The sequence below is a fragment of the Papio anubis genome, chromosome 11, assembly GCF_008728515.1.
Source record: "Papio anubis isolate 15944 chromosome 11, Panubis1.0, whole genome shotgun sequence".
Taxonomy (NCBI): domain Eukaryota; kingdom Metazoa; phylum Chordata; class Mammalia; order Primates; family Cercopithecidae; genus Papio; species Papio anubis.
Window position 1 is genome coordinate 68,565,507 of NC_044986.1, and position 15,305 is coordinate 68,580,811.

Below are 15,305 nucleotides of genomic sequence, written 5' to 3' on the forward strand. Positions count from 1 at the left end.
AAACAAGTCACTTCCTTACTGTGCCATGAGGACCTCAGTGGTGACTGTGCCTTAGAATCAGCCGAGGAGCTCTTTATTTTTATTTATTTATTGAGACAGGGTCTTGCTCTGTCACCCAGGCAGGAGTGCAGTGGCACGATCATAGCTCACTGTAGCCTCAAACTCCCAGGCTCAAGCGATCCTCCTGCCTTGCAAGTACCTGGGACCACGGGCATGTGCCACCATGCCTGTCTAACTTTTGGTGTGGTTTTTTTCATAGAGATAGGGTCTTGATATGCTGCCCAGGCTGATCTCCAACTCCTGGGCTTAAGTGATCCTCCTGCCTCAGCCCCCCAAAGCACTGGGGTTACAGGCATGAGCCACCGTGCCCTTCCCCGAGGAGCTTTTTAAATCTTCCAGCACCCACGTGCTACCTGAGACTTCTGGAATCCCATGGGCAAGACCCAGCTTGGGCCAGGCTTCTGCGCTGGCTCTAGGCAGGCAGCTTAGAGACCACTGAGCCAGCCATGAGGCCTCAGGTCCCTCCCGCTCTGTGCTTATGTCTAACACTTTGCTGATGTTCTTGGGTGTCTTCACCCCAAACACGGGGCCTCTGGGATGAAAAAGAGCAGCCGTTCTTCCTCCCTCCGAGGGTGCCTCACACAAAGCAATACAAGGTGCGCTGAGGAACAGGCTGGTCCCGGGAGAACCCAGGCTCCTGCTTCCCATTCCAGGCCTGTTCCTGCAGCAGGCTCACAGTGCCACCCTTGCCAACCCAAAGACTGTCCTGCCCCTTCCCCTCCCAAATCCCTCTTGCCTGCCCTCCCTGCCCTCCACCCACTGGCCTGGACCACCCCAACCCGAACAACTGCAGCGCCTCCTGAGGGTCTCCCTCCTCCCACCATCTTCCACATGGCTGTGGCCACCCAGATCCTTCCAGAACACAATTCTGACCCGGTCTCTCCCTCCTTGAAACTGAATATACAGTTTGATCTCATTTTGGGGAAAAAGAAAGTGAGTAGGTGAAAAGGATTTACACCAAAATGGTAATAGTCATTTCCTCTGCTGGGTAGGAATACAGAGAATTCTGACATCTTTCTGCTTTTCCCCAACTTTCCCCAAAATTTCTGCAATGAACATATATTACTTTGTAATAAAGGGAAAAAACATAATCATAATCATAATAAATATAAATAATAAAATAAAATAAATTCTAAAAATAATAAAAAATATCATAAGTATTATATTTTGAAAGCCCTTCACGGGTTCCCTGTCACCTACAGAAGAAATTCCATCTTCTCTTGATCTCTCCCTGGCTACCCCGGCTCCAGGTCCCTCCTGCAAGGTTCCAGCATGGCCAGCACAGCCTTCGCCATCTGGAATGCCAGTTCACGTCAGCCCCAGAATTTCTACTCATCTCCCCAAACCCAGCTCGGCCATCATCTTCCCGAGCCCCACTCCTTATCCTTCAGGCCAGCTGCGCCTCACAGAAGTCTACCATTGCTCCAGTGACACCAGGCAATGTCACCTCCGCCTCACTCCGCCCTAGTTAGATGGCCAGTTCCTTGGATGCCCTCCTTGAGGGCAGAGATCATGTAAATTTCTTCTCTCTATGCCCAGCATCTAGTAATACACACTCCTAACACTGGCTGACATCTTTACAGCAATTACCATGTGGCAAGCATTATGCTAAACATTTTACATTCATTGGCTTGTTTCCTCTTCACAACAACTCTAAGAAACATTACTATTATTATCTCCATGTCTCAGATGATAAAATTGAGGCTCAGAGAGGTTAAGTGACTTATGCAGGGTCACACAGCAATTGCAAAGGAGAAGAGTGCTGCACCCAGAACTGTGATTCCAGAATCCATGCCTCTAACCAGTACTCCATGAATGTTAGCTGATGAAAAAAGTCCCAGGCCAGGGGCGGGTCCCAGGAGGCCCAATCCCAGCCCACAGGTGGTTTCTCCTACCACACCAACTCAGCTTCAAGCCCTAGGCAGGGAGTTTTGCAGTTAGGAGGGGAGGGTCTGGCGGTGGAAGAGGAAGACACCTGGGGGCCCCCGTTCTCCAGGCATGTTTCAGAAACCCCTTCACACGACCCCTGGTTTGACTGGTTTGGAGCTAACCCATCTCCAGCTTTGATCTCTGCAGCTCAGCTCAGTTGCCATGGCGACGGTGCCCACTGCGCCAAGCTGGGGGAGACAGCAGTGAGTGCGCAAGCCTAGTCAGGCTTAGGGGGCACATGCTGGGTGTTTCCAAGTGCTGTTTACTTCCTGTCATTTTAATTAGCACCCAAATCACCCGCTCACTTCACAGCTTGAATTAACCCAATCTCTCCCAGCTTCTCCATCTGGTGGGAAGCTTGGGGCCCAGCAGCGCATCAGCAAAGAAGAGCAGCCCTCCAGACCCTGGCTTATGGGGTCAAGATCCACCTGCTTCTTTGCAGCACAGTGTGACAGGGAGACCTTACCCCCTACACCCCTCACCACCAAGGACTCGGGGGCTTGGGCTCCTGCTTGGTCTTGCCACTGACTGCCAGCAAGTGAGTTGCTTCCCTTGCTGGACTGGCTTCCTTGGCTGCAAAATAAGGAAGACCCCCTTGCCTTCCCCTCTGAGCTACAGAAGAACCCGAGCAATCATGTCTGCAAGGGCACTTTGTGAACTGAAGCTCTGTACTTTCAAAACACACAAGACAGGACACCTGAACCCCGGGTTCTCTGGCACACACCCGGGGAGCGTAGGGGCAGGGCTGGGCGGAGGCTCTGTAGGATCTCAGTGTTACAAGGGGCCTCAATATGGATGTCTGACATTGTCTCCACTTGCCACACAGCCAGAAGCACAGCAAGAGGACGGAAAGAAGACGGTCATCATAAGACTGAATACACTACAACTTCCCTAACCTTGTTACGGCATTTCTTCATTTTTTAATAGACCAAGAATCTCTAAAAATGGAAGTGGGCCAGGCCTGGCTCAGCATCTGAGAGGCCCTGTACCTGCCATTATTTTGACCTCATTCCTCAGGCAAGGGAGCCTGTGATGGAGGCCAGTCCACCGAAGAAGGCCCAGGACTGGAAAGAAGCTGGCCTCTGTGGCCTTCTCCTGCCCTCCCTGGAAACAGCCACAGGGCACAGAAAGAAGGACCCAGAAAAGAGCGAGGCGGGGCCCAGTGGCAACACCTGGGATCCTCCTCTGCTGAGGATTAACACTCCATCACACACCTAGGAGAGGACACTTGGGGAGGCAGCGTCCCTGCGAGGGGGTGGGGGTGGCTGGGCAGGGGGGTGGGGGGCAGAGGGGCCAGATATAAATACTTGCCCCTCTCTTGGAGGCGGCGGCAGAGGCTGTGTTAGGCCTGGATAAACAGAAGGAGACAGGCATCTAGAAGACTCCAGCCTCCCACCTCCTCTGCCCTCAGAGGAATTTCCTTGGAGGGCAAAAATGTGCTTATCATCACTCCCCGCATGCCAGGAGCCGGGCTGGGCCTGGGCTCAGGTATGCCTGTGCCAACACCCACCTGATGCCCGGGGCCTGACCTCCCTGCTGGTCCAGTGGCATTTTGGTGGTTGCCCTAGTCCTTGGTCCCTGCCCCAATAGTCCATAAAGGGCAGAGAACAGTGGGAGGAGTGAGAGGCCCGGGGCTGTGTTCTGAGCTGCCTCAGGACCCTGGCTTCCCTTCTGGAACATGGGGATGGGGGTCAGAATTCAAGCCCCAGGGAGGTCTGAGGGAGACCCCAGGGCTGGAGCTGAGCCACAGGCCATGGTGCAGGGGAAGAGCCCCAGGCCGCAAGAGGAGCGGTGTCGCAGGTGCCTGCCCTTTCTCTGGCCCTGTTTCTTTTTTTTTTTTTTTTTTTCTGCCCTTTCTCTGGCCCTGTTTCTCTTTTTTTTTTTTTTTTTTTTTTTTGAGACGGAGTCTCGCTCAGTCACCCAGGCTGGAGTGCAGTGGCCGGATCTCAGCTCACTGCAAGCTCCACCTCCCGAGTTTACGCCATTCTCCTGCCTCAGCCTCCTGAGTAGCTGGGACTACAGGCGCCCGCCACCTCGCCCAGCTAGTTTTTTGTATTTTTTAGTAGAGACAGGGTTTCACCGTGTTAGCCAGGATGGTCTCGATCTCCCGACCTCGTGATCCGCCCGTCTCGGCCTCCCAAAGTGCTGGGATTACAGGCTTGAGCCACCGCGCCCGGCTGGCCCTGTTTCTTTACCTGTGAAATGTGGGGCTCAGTGCTTCTGAGCCTCCAGGATTCTGCTCCCCCAGTTCTTCCAAACTGAGAACTTGGAGATTAGTAGAATAGGAGCCTGAACGATTTCAGACTCTTTGCGTCCTCTGCCCTATGCCAGGGGACAAGGGGTCAGGGAAGGAGCGAGCTGTTTGCATCCAGGCAGAGGTAAGACACCAGCGGGGTCTGGCTTACCCTTCTGTACAGGGCAGCCTTGACAGATTGGCAGGTGTCAGGGCAGAGAGCAGGAGGGGGCTGCACACCCCGCCCTACAGAAGCTGTTCTCTACCCGAGGGAGCCCTGTCCCCACCATCCACATGTCTGATAGGTGACTGGCACACTCTTTGGGCATAATAAGGTGTGGGAGTGGGGAAGAGGCTCAGAGCACCCTCTCCACAGGAGACTGGCTGCAGCCAGGGACAGGCACAGAGGGCTGAAGGACAGGGAGACCCGGGGACAGTCGTCCTTCATTTATCATTCACTCCCTTATCCCACAAATGAATCACTGAAATTCAGGGAGCTGAGCGTGTTGCTGTGTTTGTCCCAATGTTTTGGGGTTCAGGAAGAGGAAGAGATCTCCCCAAATCACCAGCACAGTCAGACCAGCACCCCAGCCCCTCTTTATTTGAACCCACAGCACTGCTACTTGGAGAGGAGAGGGAGGGGTGCAGAGAATGTGCTGGATGAGATCCTGTCTGGCTCTAACATGCCACAGTGCACACGTTTACATTGAGCACCTACTGTGTGCCAAACACCCCATGCAATGCTCTGGGGATGGGGTGGTAAGCTACGCAAGGCAGTCTGTTCCCAGACCCTGTCCTCAGGGGATTACGATGGGAGGAATGTGACAAACATACATTACAAATACCAGCAGGAGGACTCGGAAGATACAGCCCGCAGTTTAAGTGATGCTATGAGGTGGCATCTAAACCTGTGCCAAATGAGTTATGGCCAATAAATGCTGCAGGAACTCCAAGGAAGGAGCCACACCTGCAACTGGATGCTGGCCAAGCCCTTGGGCGGTCAGAGGCTGGCACACTTCAAGAGCCACAGCCGGGCCAGGTCTGCACACTGAGGCTGGGCACAGTGGTATCTAAATTCTGTATCCAGGCCTAGGCCTGGGCATACATTTTTCCCATCCGCAACTCTAAGAAGACCCACATTGCTACTGCAAGGAGACGCAGAGATGGCGTTGTAGACTGCATGTTTGTGTTCCCCCAAACCCAAATGCTGAAATCCTGACCTCCAATGGGAGTTGATTAGGACGCGGGGTCTTGGGGGGGTGGATTCAGTCTAGGTAAGCCATCAGGGTAGGGCCCTCATCGGGGTCTGTTTAAGAGGCTAGAGGCTGGCATGGTGGCTCATGTCTGTAATCCTAGCACTTTGGGAGGTGGAAGCGGGTGGATTGCTTGAGTCCAGGAGTTCAAGACCAGCCTGGGCAACATGGTGAAACCTCCTATCTACAAAAAATACAAAAATTAGCCAGGCGTGGTGGTGTGTGCCTGTGATCCCAGCTACTTGGGAGGCTGAGGTGGGAGGATCGCTTGAGTCTAGGAGGTGGAGGTTGCAGTGAGCCAGGACTGCATCACTGCACTCCAACCTGGGTGACAGAGTGAGACCCTGTCTCAAAAAAAAAAAAAGGAAGAGGCTACATAGAGCTCATGCTCTCTCTCTCTCTGCCATGTGAGGCTATAATGAGAAAAGTGTAAGCCAGGAAGAGGGCCCTCATCAAACACCAAGTCTGCCAGCATCCTGATCTTAGACTTCCTGGCCTCCAGAAGTGTGAGGATAAAATAAATCTCTGTTGTTTAAGCCACCCCATCTCTGGTATCTTGTTACAGCAGCCCACGCTAACTAGCTAACTAAGAGAGATGATACGTGCGTCCTCAGCCTGGTGCTTGCCCCAAGATGTCATTAGGCCCCATTTCTCAGGTTTCTTGGTCTCCAGCTAATATACACCCTCCCCTAATCTGGTCACAGGTACTTTCTCTGGAAAAAAAAGAGAATCTCTTCCTTAAACCCAAAGACTTGCTGCCCAGCCTGTGGCGGTGGTGTGGTAGGATAGGCAGGGTATACCTGTGGGTGGCCAGGCCATTTCCAGGCTCTTCCTGGAGTCACAGCATGCTAAAGCCTCTGTAGATGATTTGGTTTCGCCTCCCCACTAAACCACCAGGAAAATCAAGGCCCAGAAAGGTGAAGTGGCTGCCCTAAGGTCACAACTAGTTCTATCCCCTCACTGGGAAGATGAGCAGAGCACTCTCTCTGGCCCTTGGGGCTCAGGGTAGGACAGAGCTCTTCTGTGCTCCAGGTAGCCTTCTGACCTCTTCGAGAAGGGGAGGGGAGGGTGCTGGCTTCCCATCCTCTCAGGCTGCTGCAAGACTGGAGTAGCATACGACAGCCTCTCCAGGCAAAGAGGGCTCTTCTCTCCCTCTCTTCCCAGGCTTGGAGTCTGGCTGGGTGTTCAAGAGCCCATCGCTCTGCTGACACTGCTCCAATTAGAAGCCGGGGTGGAGGGGAGGTCAGGGAAAGGCCCACCCTTCCATTCTCAAACCCCAATTGTTGTTGTTGTTGTTATATGTTTTGTTTTGTTTTTAGTCACTTTATCTGGCAGAGGACCCAAACCCCAATTATGAAATCCATCCTGACCCACTTTTGGGTTCTTCTCACACACCCACACTTACCCACAGACATTGGCGCAGCACATCCCCACACTCACGCTGGTTTAGGTGTGTGGGGTGGGAAGCAGGGAGGGGTGGTCAGGAGGGAGCCCCTTTGTGGCTACTTGCTACTTGCCTTTTTGGTGTTCCTAAACACATGAGACTCATATGTAGCCAGCAGGTAACAATATCCCTGGACCAGACTCCAGGATCATGATGAAGTCCCTGGCATCCAGGAAGTGCTCAGATCTGCAGTGAATGAGTGACAGTGAACGTGCAGTAACGTCTTTCTCACAGGGACAGGCATGGTGTGGGCCAGCCCCAGAAATGAGGACCCATCTGGTGGTTTTTACATCGGGAAGGAGCATAGTACCTGCCCTGGAAGCCCTCCAGCCCCCTGACAAAGTGCCTTCAGGCTTATGCGTCCCTTTTAGTTTCCTAGTCTGAAACCGAAGCTCAGAGGGGTTATGTGATGTGCCCGGTATCCTGGGGCCAGTCAGTGGCAGAGTCTGAACCTGCACCCAGGCCAGAGCTGTCCCAGCACACTGCACCCCAGCCCCTCCTGGGTGGAGAGCTGCCTCTGGAGTGTTGCTAGGCCTGGGTGGGGAGCAGGCTGTGGGAAGGCTGCTGGAGACACTGGGGGCTTTGGCCCACCTTCCTAGGAGGTGACACTCCTACTCAGGGTATCCTTGAAGACTCAGAGGACACGAGCCAGGGTAGACTTTGTTCTTCAGGATAGACCCTTCCTTCTCACTTTTGCTAAGGGTGAGCCCTAGAATTCCCTGAAAAGCAAAATTAAGTGAGATGACGTGGATTCAAATCTCAGCTCTGCTACTTACTAGCTATTTGACCTTTGGGTAAGTTACTTCTGTGTGCCTCAGTTTCTACAACCATAAAATGGTAGTCTGTAAAGTAACAATAACTATCTCCCAGGTCGTCGACAGGCACAAGAGACCACTCAAATTAAAGTGCTTTCCGTAGGGACTGGCAGACATGAGTGCTCACTGCACCAGAGACTCAACTTTTATGAACTGTGCGCCTCCTGGGTGCCAAGCACTGTGCAAGACACTCATAAATATAATGAAAACTTCGTAGAAGTGGAGTACAAAGTAGAGAAGAACCAAGAAGAAAGAGAATAGTCAGTTCTTCATAGCCAAGCTCTGTGGAGCCTGCCCTGAAGAATGCTGTGTAATGGACCTGTCTCCTCCAAGTGTCCATCCCTCTAGGCCCTAGATGCTTTGTTCCAAAGACCTGCATTAAATTCCACCCAGTTGTGCAGGGAGTGAATTGGGAGGTAGGAGCATCGGGCAGCAGGGCTTGGAAAAGCCCAGGACTGCCCAGGGCAGGGCATGGCTAGATCTGTGGGCCAGGGAGCCAGGTGGAGTCCACAACCTCCCTGCTCCTCTGCCAGAATCCCCTCCTCCCTGGCAGTCGGGCACCTAGCATTAGAAGAGATCTAGCCAGGCGCAGGCTGTGAAAGCCCTGAGCCCACTGGAGGGGAGGATTACTCAACTGGTAAATCCTGCCTTCCCTATAATCCTGGTGCTCAGAGAAAGATGCTAAGCTGCGCTCCCTCTCAACCAGCTCTGGCCAATTCCAAAGTGGAGCAACTCCTCAAGTTTTCTTGCTCTTCTTTATTCTCCTGACCCTTTCAACATGATTCCCTCAACTTCCCCCTTCAGTTCTGTCCACATCATTTAATGAGGCATTTCCCTCCCAATCCTGTTGCCTGAGAGTATCCCACTCCTCCTGCTTGCCTCCACCCTACTAGGGCAAATGAGGGGCCCTGTACCATTATGGGGTTATGAACAAAGTCCCAGTTCAACCTTGCAACCCCTTAAGGGGTTCAAATGAAATTCCCATCTCTCCTTTGAGGAACCAAGGAGCATATTTTCCAAAGAGCTGGCCTAATGGAAATATAAAGCCCATTGCTACTGGGCCCAGTTAGAGTGCCTTCAGCCCTTAGGCAGGAAGTAGGGCTTCTTCTGGCAGAAGAGGAATACGTTTCTAGTGCTGGTGGGGACCCTGTATACTGTCTGTGCACTGCACAACTTCAGGGGGCGACATTTCTATTGTGACACCCCTAGAGTTATGCAATGCAGTGGCTCTGAGCTAGCAGCCTCCTTCCTGCCTTTCTGCAGAGGCTGTCAACAGATCCCCAGGGCCAGGCCCTCCTGCCCAGCCTTCTTTGTCCTACTTCTCTCCCTGACCCTGTCCTCCTGCAGCCAGGACTACCTTCAATGGGGTTTTAGAGGACATCTGCCCTACAAAAGCCTGAGGCTACCAAAATCAACACACGCCTAAAGCTTTCCCATAAATCTTATATGTGCAAGTCCTGAAGACTTTCAAATCTAGTGCCCTTCTTCTGATGAGCATGGGAGGAAGGGGGAAGTGGTTGGCACCAATACAGGGAGACAGGTGGGCAGCCCAGTGCCATGGGGTCAAGCAGTAAGTCATTTATTCTCACCCACTGAGCTGGCTATTAGAAGCAGGTGGAAGAAGGGAGGTGGGGAGGAATCTTTTATTTTAAACCTTTCCTATTCTGATTAAGCATCTCTTTTCCCTCTGACCTTCACTGGTCTCATTTTGGCAGATCAAACAGCCAGTGAGTCGGAGGGAGGCCCAGGCCAGTGACACATGGATTCCGGATGGGCCGGCCTGCTGCCACCCCCTCGCTGCTGCGGCCAGGCTGCTGCCCAGGAGGCGGCAGGAGACTGCGGCTCATCTGCGCCGGGCCTGCAGGTGCCTCGGGAAGGCCTCGCGGGGCTCAAGGCTCCTGCGGCTGAACAGGTCGCAAGTGGGGCGAAGGCGGAGATCAGCAGCCCATCGGGGGCCCGGCCACTCAGCCTGGAGACCTGGCTACCCGTGGTTCCTGCTGTCCTCTGTGAATTACAACCTGCCAGTTTGACTTTGGGGAGAAACAGTCACTTGTCTGACGGTAACAAAAAGATCCAAATCTCTGCCTCTTCCCATTGCTTGTCTGGACAGCCTATGAAGCAAGTGTGTTTTAAACAAATTTCCAAGGAACTTGTGGATGCACACAGTTTAAGAGAAAACCGGAGAGGTCATGGTGTGGCCTGCGTTGTACTGGGTGGGTCGGACGAGGGAATCTGGGGAAGCAGGAGTAAGGACCGGGGTCCTAGAAGAGGTTTTCTGGGGTCAGGGCGATGGTGAGCACCAGGTCGCCAGGAGCAGCCGGCGTCGCCTCTGGCGCATCCGGGCCCATCCCCCACAGCACCCCCAACGATCTCGGGGTCCAGCCACACCCTCCGCCCGCCCTGCCTCACCCCTGCTTCCCCAGCCCACAACCCGGCCCGGCCCGGAGGAAGGAGCTGGCCCGCCAGGCCGCCGCCTGCGACTTCCCCTCCGATCCACAGGTGCCGGTAAACAAAAGTGCCGCAGCCGCCCCCCCGCCCCCACCCCGCGGAGTTCGGCCCAAGGTTACGCAGGGGTTCGGGCGGCGCCCGCCGGGGGCCCCCAGACCCAGCTTCTGGGCTCTCCCGGGCTTCTCAAGCCCACCGGGTCGGGAGCCTTCCTGCGGCTCCGAGCTGCTCCCCTCGCTCCGAGCTGGGTTCCCCCCTGAAAGATTGGTCCAGGAAAACCCTCCTGGGTCCTCGCGCGCCCTTCTGCACGGGAACCCCAGCCCACCCCCGTACAGACACGCCTTCCATCATCTCGCCTAGGAAGGCTGCTGGGACCCCAGACCCAGAGCCCCGGCCACACTCCCGTCCCCTGCTGCCCCCTCCCGCAAAGCCCACGGTGGGAACAGAGGGCACCGCGCGAGCCGATGCCACCCTCACTGCCGGCCCCACCCAGACCTGCCGGTGCTGCAGTGCCCCGTATGTGCAGCCTGCAGCATCCCCGTGGCTGGGACAGGCCCGGGGGCGGCTCGCACAACGCAGAGGGGGAGCGGGTCGGGGTCCAGCAGCAGCCAGAGCCCGGGTTCCCCCGGCCCCGCACCCCTTCCCGCTCCCGGGCCGCAGGGGCGACCCCGGAGAGCGCGCCCCCGGAGTGTCGGGCGGGTGTGGGGCTGAGAGCCCCGGGGCTGGGGGGTCCCAGGGCCGCCGGCCAGGGCCACAGGGACAGGGGAGGGCGCCAGGCTGTGACCCCCCCATACTGTTTACTCTCCGTGTAATTAGCCGGCCGGGCTGCAGAGCCTTGGGCTGCGACGTGCGGCGGCCACTCCCGCAGATCCTGGAGCTCACTCCCCTAACCCGCAACCGGAGCTCACTCCCCTAACCTGCAACCCCGGGCCTCTGCCCGGGCGGCCCTGCGGACTCACGTCTCGGAAGCGGTTCCAGTGCTTGATCTTGCCGCTGTACTGAGAGATGGACGACAGCCATTGCTCGTCCTCCATGAAATTGCCAGGGGTCTCGCCCTCCTTGAGACCCTTGGCGTCACCTTCGGCCAGGGCTGCCGCGGTCAGGAGCAGCAACGGCAGCACCAGTCGCCCGCAGCCCGGGGCGCGCATCGTGGTCCGGGTTCTACCTGGGGGTCTTGACTTCTGCAGTATTTTAATGTCCTTCCTCCCACCCCGCTGCTGGTGAAGAGCACGCGGCTGTCCTCAGCCCTCCTCCCGCGGTCTGCGTCCGGTGACTGGCGGAGAGTGGGTCGCGGCTGAAATGTGACCTGGTTAGGAGATGCACTTGTCTGAAAAAGCCCAGCACTGGACGCGGAGAGGAAGACAGAATCAGAGAGGCTGCGCCAGCAGGGGCTGTAACTGTAGCATCAGCATCACGTTTGACATCATCATACCTGGTTTAAAAAAAAAAAAAAAAAGGAGTGGGTAGATTTCAAAGCGAAGCGCTCTCTGGATGAGAGCGCCAAACGCCAGCCAGCCGCAGCGGGGCCCAGCCCAGCCTGGCACACAGGGAGTTGCAGACCAAGAAATCAGAATCCCGAAATGTCCCTGAGCTCCCTCCAAGGATGGAGAGCAAGAAGGGCCCCAGGATCTCCCCGGGGAAGATGGGATGAGGGAAAGGGCGCAAAACTCTCCGGTTACAAAGCCAGCCAGGCTCAGGTGTCAGAAAGGGAATTTGGCCAGACACCGTTTTTCTCCCCTTGCCTCCCACCCGCAGGGGCCTGCGCCACAACCCTGACAGCTGGCTTCCTGGAGTTATGGCTCTACCGTAATGGGTGGCTTCGTTAAAACAAAAGCCGTATAACAACTGGCTGCTCAGAACCATTGCTCCCCAGCGGCACCGCGTTGCGCGAGGCAAGGCCTGAGCACTGAGTGGCTGGTGAAACAGAGGCAGATGTCCTCCTCCCCAAGCAGCTGTTTAGGGGCTGTCACCCTTTTTGTTAGCTCTTCCTAGGACAACCCTAAAAGGCAAATGTCTGACCATTTCATCTGCCTTGGAGGCTGCAAATTTGGAAAAGGCATATTTGCTTATGGTTTTTTGACTTTAAGTTAGTTTGAATGAGCCACTGGGGAAGCTGGGACGTGCGGGGATGGGGTGGGGTGCTGGTTTTGTTTAAGGTGTTTTGTTGAAACTGTGAACCTCCTCATTGGCTGTAGATTTAAATGTTGACATACCAGCGGTGAAAGGTTGGAGGCTGGCCACAGTTCCAAGATCACAGCAGAAATGGGGAGAGGTTTACATTACAAATACATTAAAGAGGAAACATCATCTAATGGGACAAAACCTAGTGAACTTTTGTGACCCAAGGCCTAGACTGTGTTTTTAAAAAGACTTAGCTGCTGTGATCTAAAAAATAAAATTTTAAAAGGCAATGAAAAACATGATCTTAATCAGTAGGAAAAAACATAGCTTACAAGGTTCCTCCTCACCCTGAATCTGGCCTGTCTGGGAACTCTGAATGCCTCAGTGGCTCAGGCTGGAGTCTCCTTGGGAAAACAGAAAACAATAGCTCCCTTTCCGTGTTTTCTTGTTTCCTTTGCTGTTGGATTTATTGGTGGTGCTGCAGTGAGGCCCTGGCCATTGACGTCTTCATCTCACAGTAATAAAGCATTCTTCCTGGGTGTGTCCTGGCGCTGTACAGTGGGAGAGCACGGCTTGCTGTCATGGAGACTGGGGGACAGAATCCCACTTACTGGCTAGATTCTTGAGCAATTACCTATTTTCTAACTAAAATTAATGGTAATACCACCATTAAAATTGCCGTAAAGTGCAAGCAAAATTACATACTAAGTGTCTGGGCATAATAGGCATTTTTTAAAAAGTTAGTCTTCCCTCTGGTTGGGAAGAGAAGGCTACGGTGTCCCATAGTTCTGAAAATTTATGAAAATTTGCCATCTTTTCCACTATCTCAATCCTACAATCCTTGTGTGTGTGTGTGTGTGTGTGTGTGTTTTAGCAAAGCTAACTATATATCTCTAAGGCACTTAGGAGATAGGTACCAGATACCACAGCTCTCCCATTCCTGTGCTATCTTAGGGGCTTCCAGAATTACCAAAGTTGCTAAATGAAGAGTTTGGAAAGGTGCTGTCAAGATGCCCATCAATATGACAATAGCTGTCTCCAGACTCTCAGGGTTAAAATGGCTCCCACAGTCCCAGGTAGCTTCTCCAGTGGGACTCGCCTTCTGTAGCACCTTCAAGCTGGGTCAATACTAGTCCAGTCCCATTAGTGAAGCCAATAGTAATGCTATTTAGGAAGAAGAACCCAAATTTCCAGATGACTGATGTAAAACTTGTAGGAAACGGCCAATAGTTTTAGTTTACAAGGAAGAAAAAAAGGGCCACGTGTGCTGATTCACACCTGTAATCCCAGCACTTTAGGAGGACTAGAGGCAGGAGGATGGCTTGAGCCTAGGAGTTCCAGACCAGCGTGGGCAACATAGCGAGACCCTATCTCTATTCAAAATTTTAAAAATGAGCCAGGTTGCACATGCCTGTGGTCCCAGATACTCGGAGGCTAAGGCGAAAGAATTGTTTGAGCCTGGAAGCTAAGGCTGCACTGGGCTAGGATCATGTCACTGCACTCCAGCTGGAGAAACAGAGTGAGACTCTTTCTCAAAAGAAAACAGAAAAGAAGAAAAAGAAAAGGTTTTCCTTTTTTTTTTTTTTAGACGGAGTCTTGCTCTGTCACCCAGGCTGGAGTGCAGTGGTGTGGATCTCAGCTCATTGCAACCTCCGCCTCCCAAGTTCAAGCGATTCTCCTGCCTCAGCCTCCTGAGTACCTGGGATTACAGGTGCCCACCACCATGCTCAGCTAATTTTTGTGTTTTTAGTAGAAACGGGGTTTCACCATGTTGGCCAAACTGGTCTTGAACTCCTGGCTTCAGGTGATCTGCCCTCCTCGGTCTCCCAAAGTGCTGGGATTACAGGCATGAGCCACCACACCCAGCTTGGTTTTCCTAATGTTTGAAAGAATTACTGGCAGGTCAGCCTTTTCAAGACAGTGGCCCCAAACACGAGGAGCTGCTAAGTATATGTGCTAATTGGTACATATATTTTACACATTTTTCTGTTTGCACTTAATATTTAGCAGTTCTAAAACGGAGAAGAGAAACCTTAGTTTCCTAATAAGAAATCCAAATTGAATACATCTTTTTTTTTTTTTTTGAGACGGAGTTTCGTTCTTGTTGCCCTTGCTGGAGTGCAATGGCGCGATCTCAGCTCACTGCAACCTCTGCCTCCCAGGTTCCAAAGCAAATCTCCTGCCTCAGCCTCCTGAGTAGCTGGGATTACAGGCATGCAGCACCACACCCGGCTAATTTTGTATTTTAGTAGAGATGGGGTTTCTCCATGTTGGTCTGGCTGGTCTCAAACTCCTGATCTCATGTGATCCACCCGCCTTGGCCTCCCAAAGTGCTGGAATTACCGGCGTGAGCCACCATGCCTGGCCTGAATACATCTTAAAACCCATTTAATTCCATTTCTAGATGACCCCACAAGCACAAAAAGATAAATTCACAAAGATAATTGTTCATAATAGCCCATCCTGGAAACCAATTCAATGCCCATTAGCCATTAAAGGATAAAACATACCTATAACAGACTACTGGTCCAGACATTAAAAATAATGATGTAGATCTGTATCTATTAAAGACCAGTGTGATCCACTATGTATTGCTGGGTGAGAAAAGCTCATTATATAAGATCATATATAATAGGATCCCATTTGGAAGTACAGTATAGTGTAGCCATTCTCAAACTTTCTGGCATCAGGAGCGCTTAACACTAAAAAATTACTGAGGACCCCAAAGAACTTTTGTTTAGGTGAGTTATATATATAGTGATATTTACTGTATTTGAAAATCAAAGAATTAAATTTTTTTTACTTTAAAATAAATGTACCCATTTCATAGAAACAGAATATTTTATGAAAAACAACAGTCTCCACCCCTCCCCCAAATTAGTAAGAGAGTGGCACTGTTTTACAGTTTTACAAATCTCTTTAGTGTCTGGCTCAGAGGAAGACAAGAGTCACACATAAGCTTCTGCATTACAGCAAGCGTATCCGTCGCTGGGGCTGCCGTAACA

General features: G+C 52.8%; 1 protein-coding gene across 3 annotated transcripts in view; it reads right to left on the reverse strand.

Annotated features, from left to right (window-relative positions):
* SPOCK2 (SPARC (osteonectin), cwcv and kazal like domains proteoglycan 2) overlaps window positions 1-12,066 on the reverse strand; it is a 29,934-nt gene extending 17,868 nt beyond the window's left edge. For 2 of the 3 annotated variants that reach the window (XM_021943380.2, XM_009214722.4), the window contains exon 1: window positions 11,139-11,985. In XM_021943380.2, coding sequence (XP_021799072.1) covers window positions 11,139-11,327 — 189 coding nt within the window. In that variant the 5' untranslated portion in view covers window positions 11,328-11,985. Of the gene's footprint in view, window positions 1-11,138 lie in introns of all 3 variants that reach the window. The other variant, XM_003903805.4, reaches the window with a different exon arrangement.
* Window positions 12,067-15,305: the final 3,239 nt, after the last annotated feature.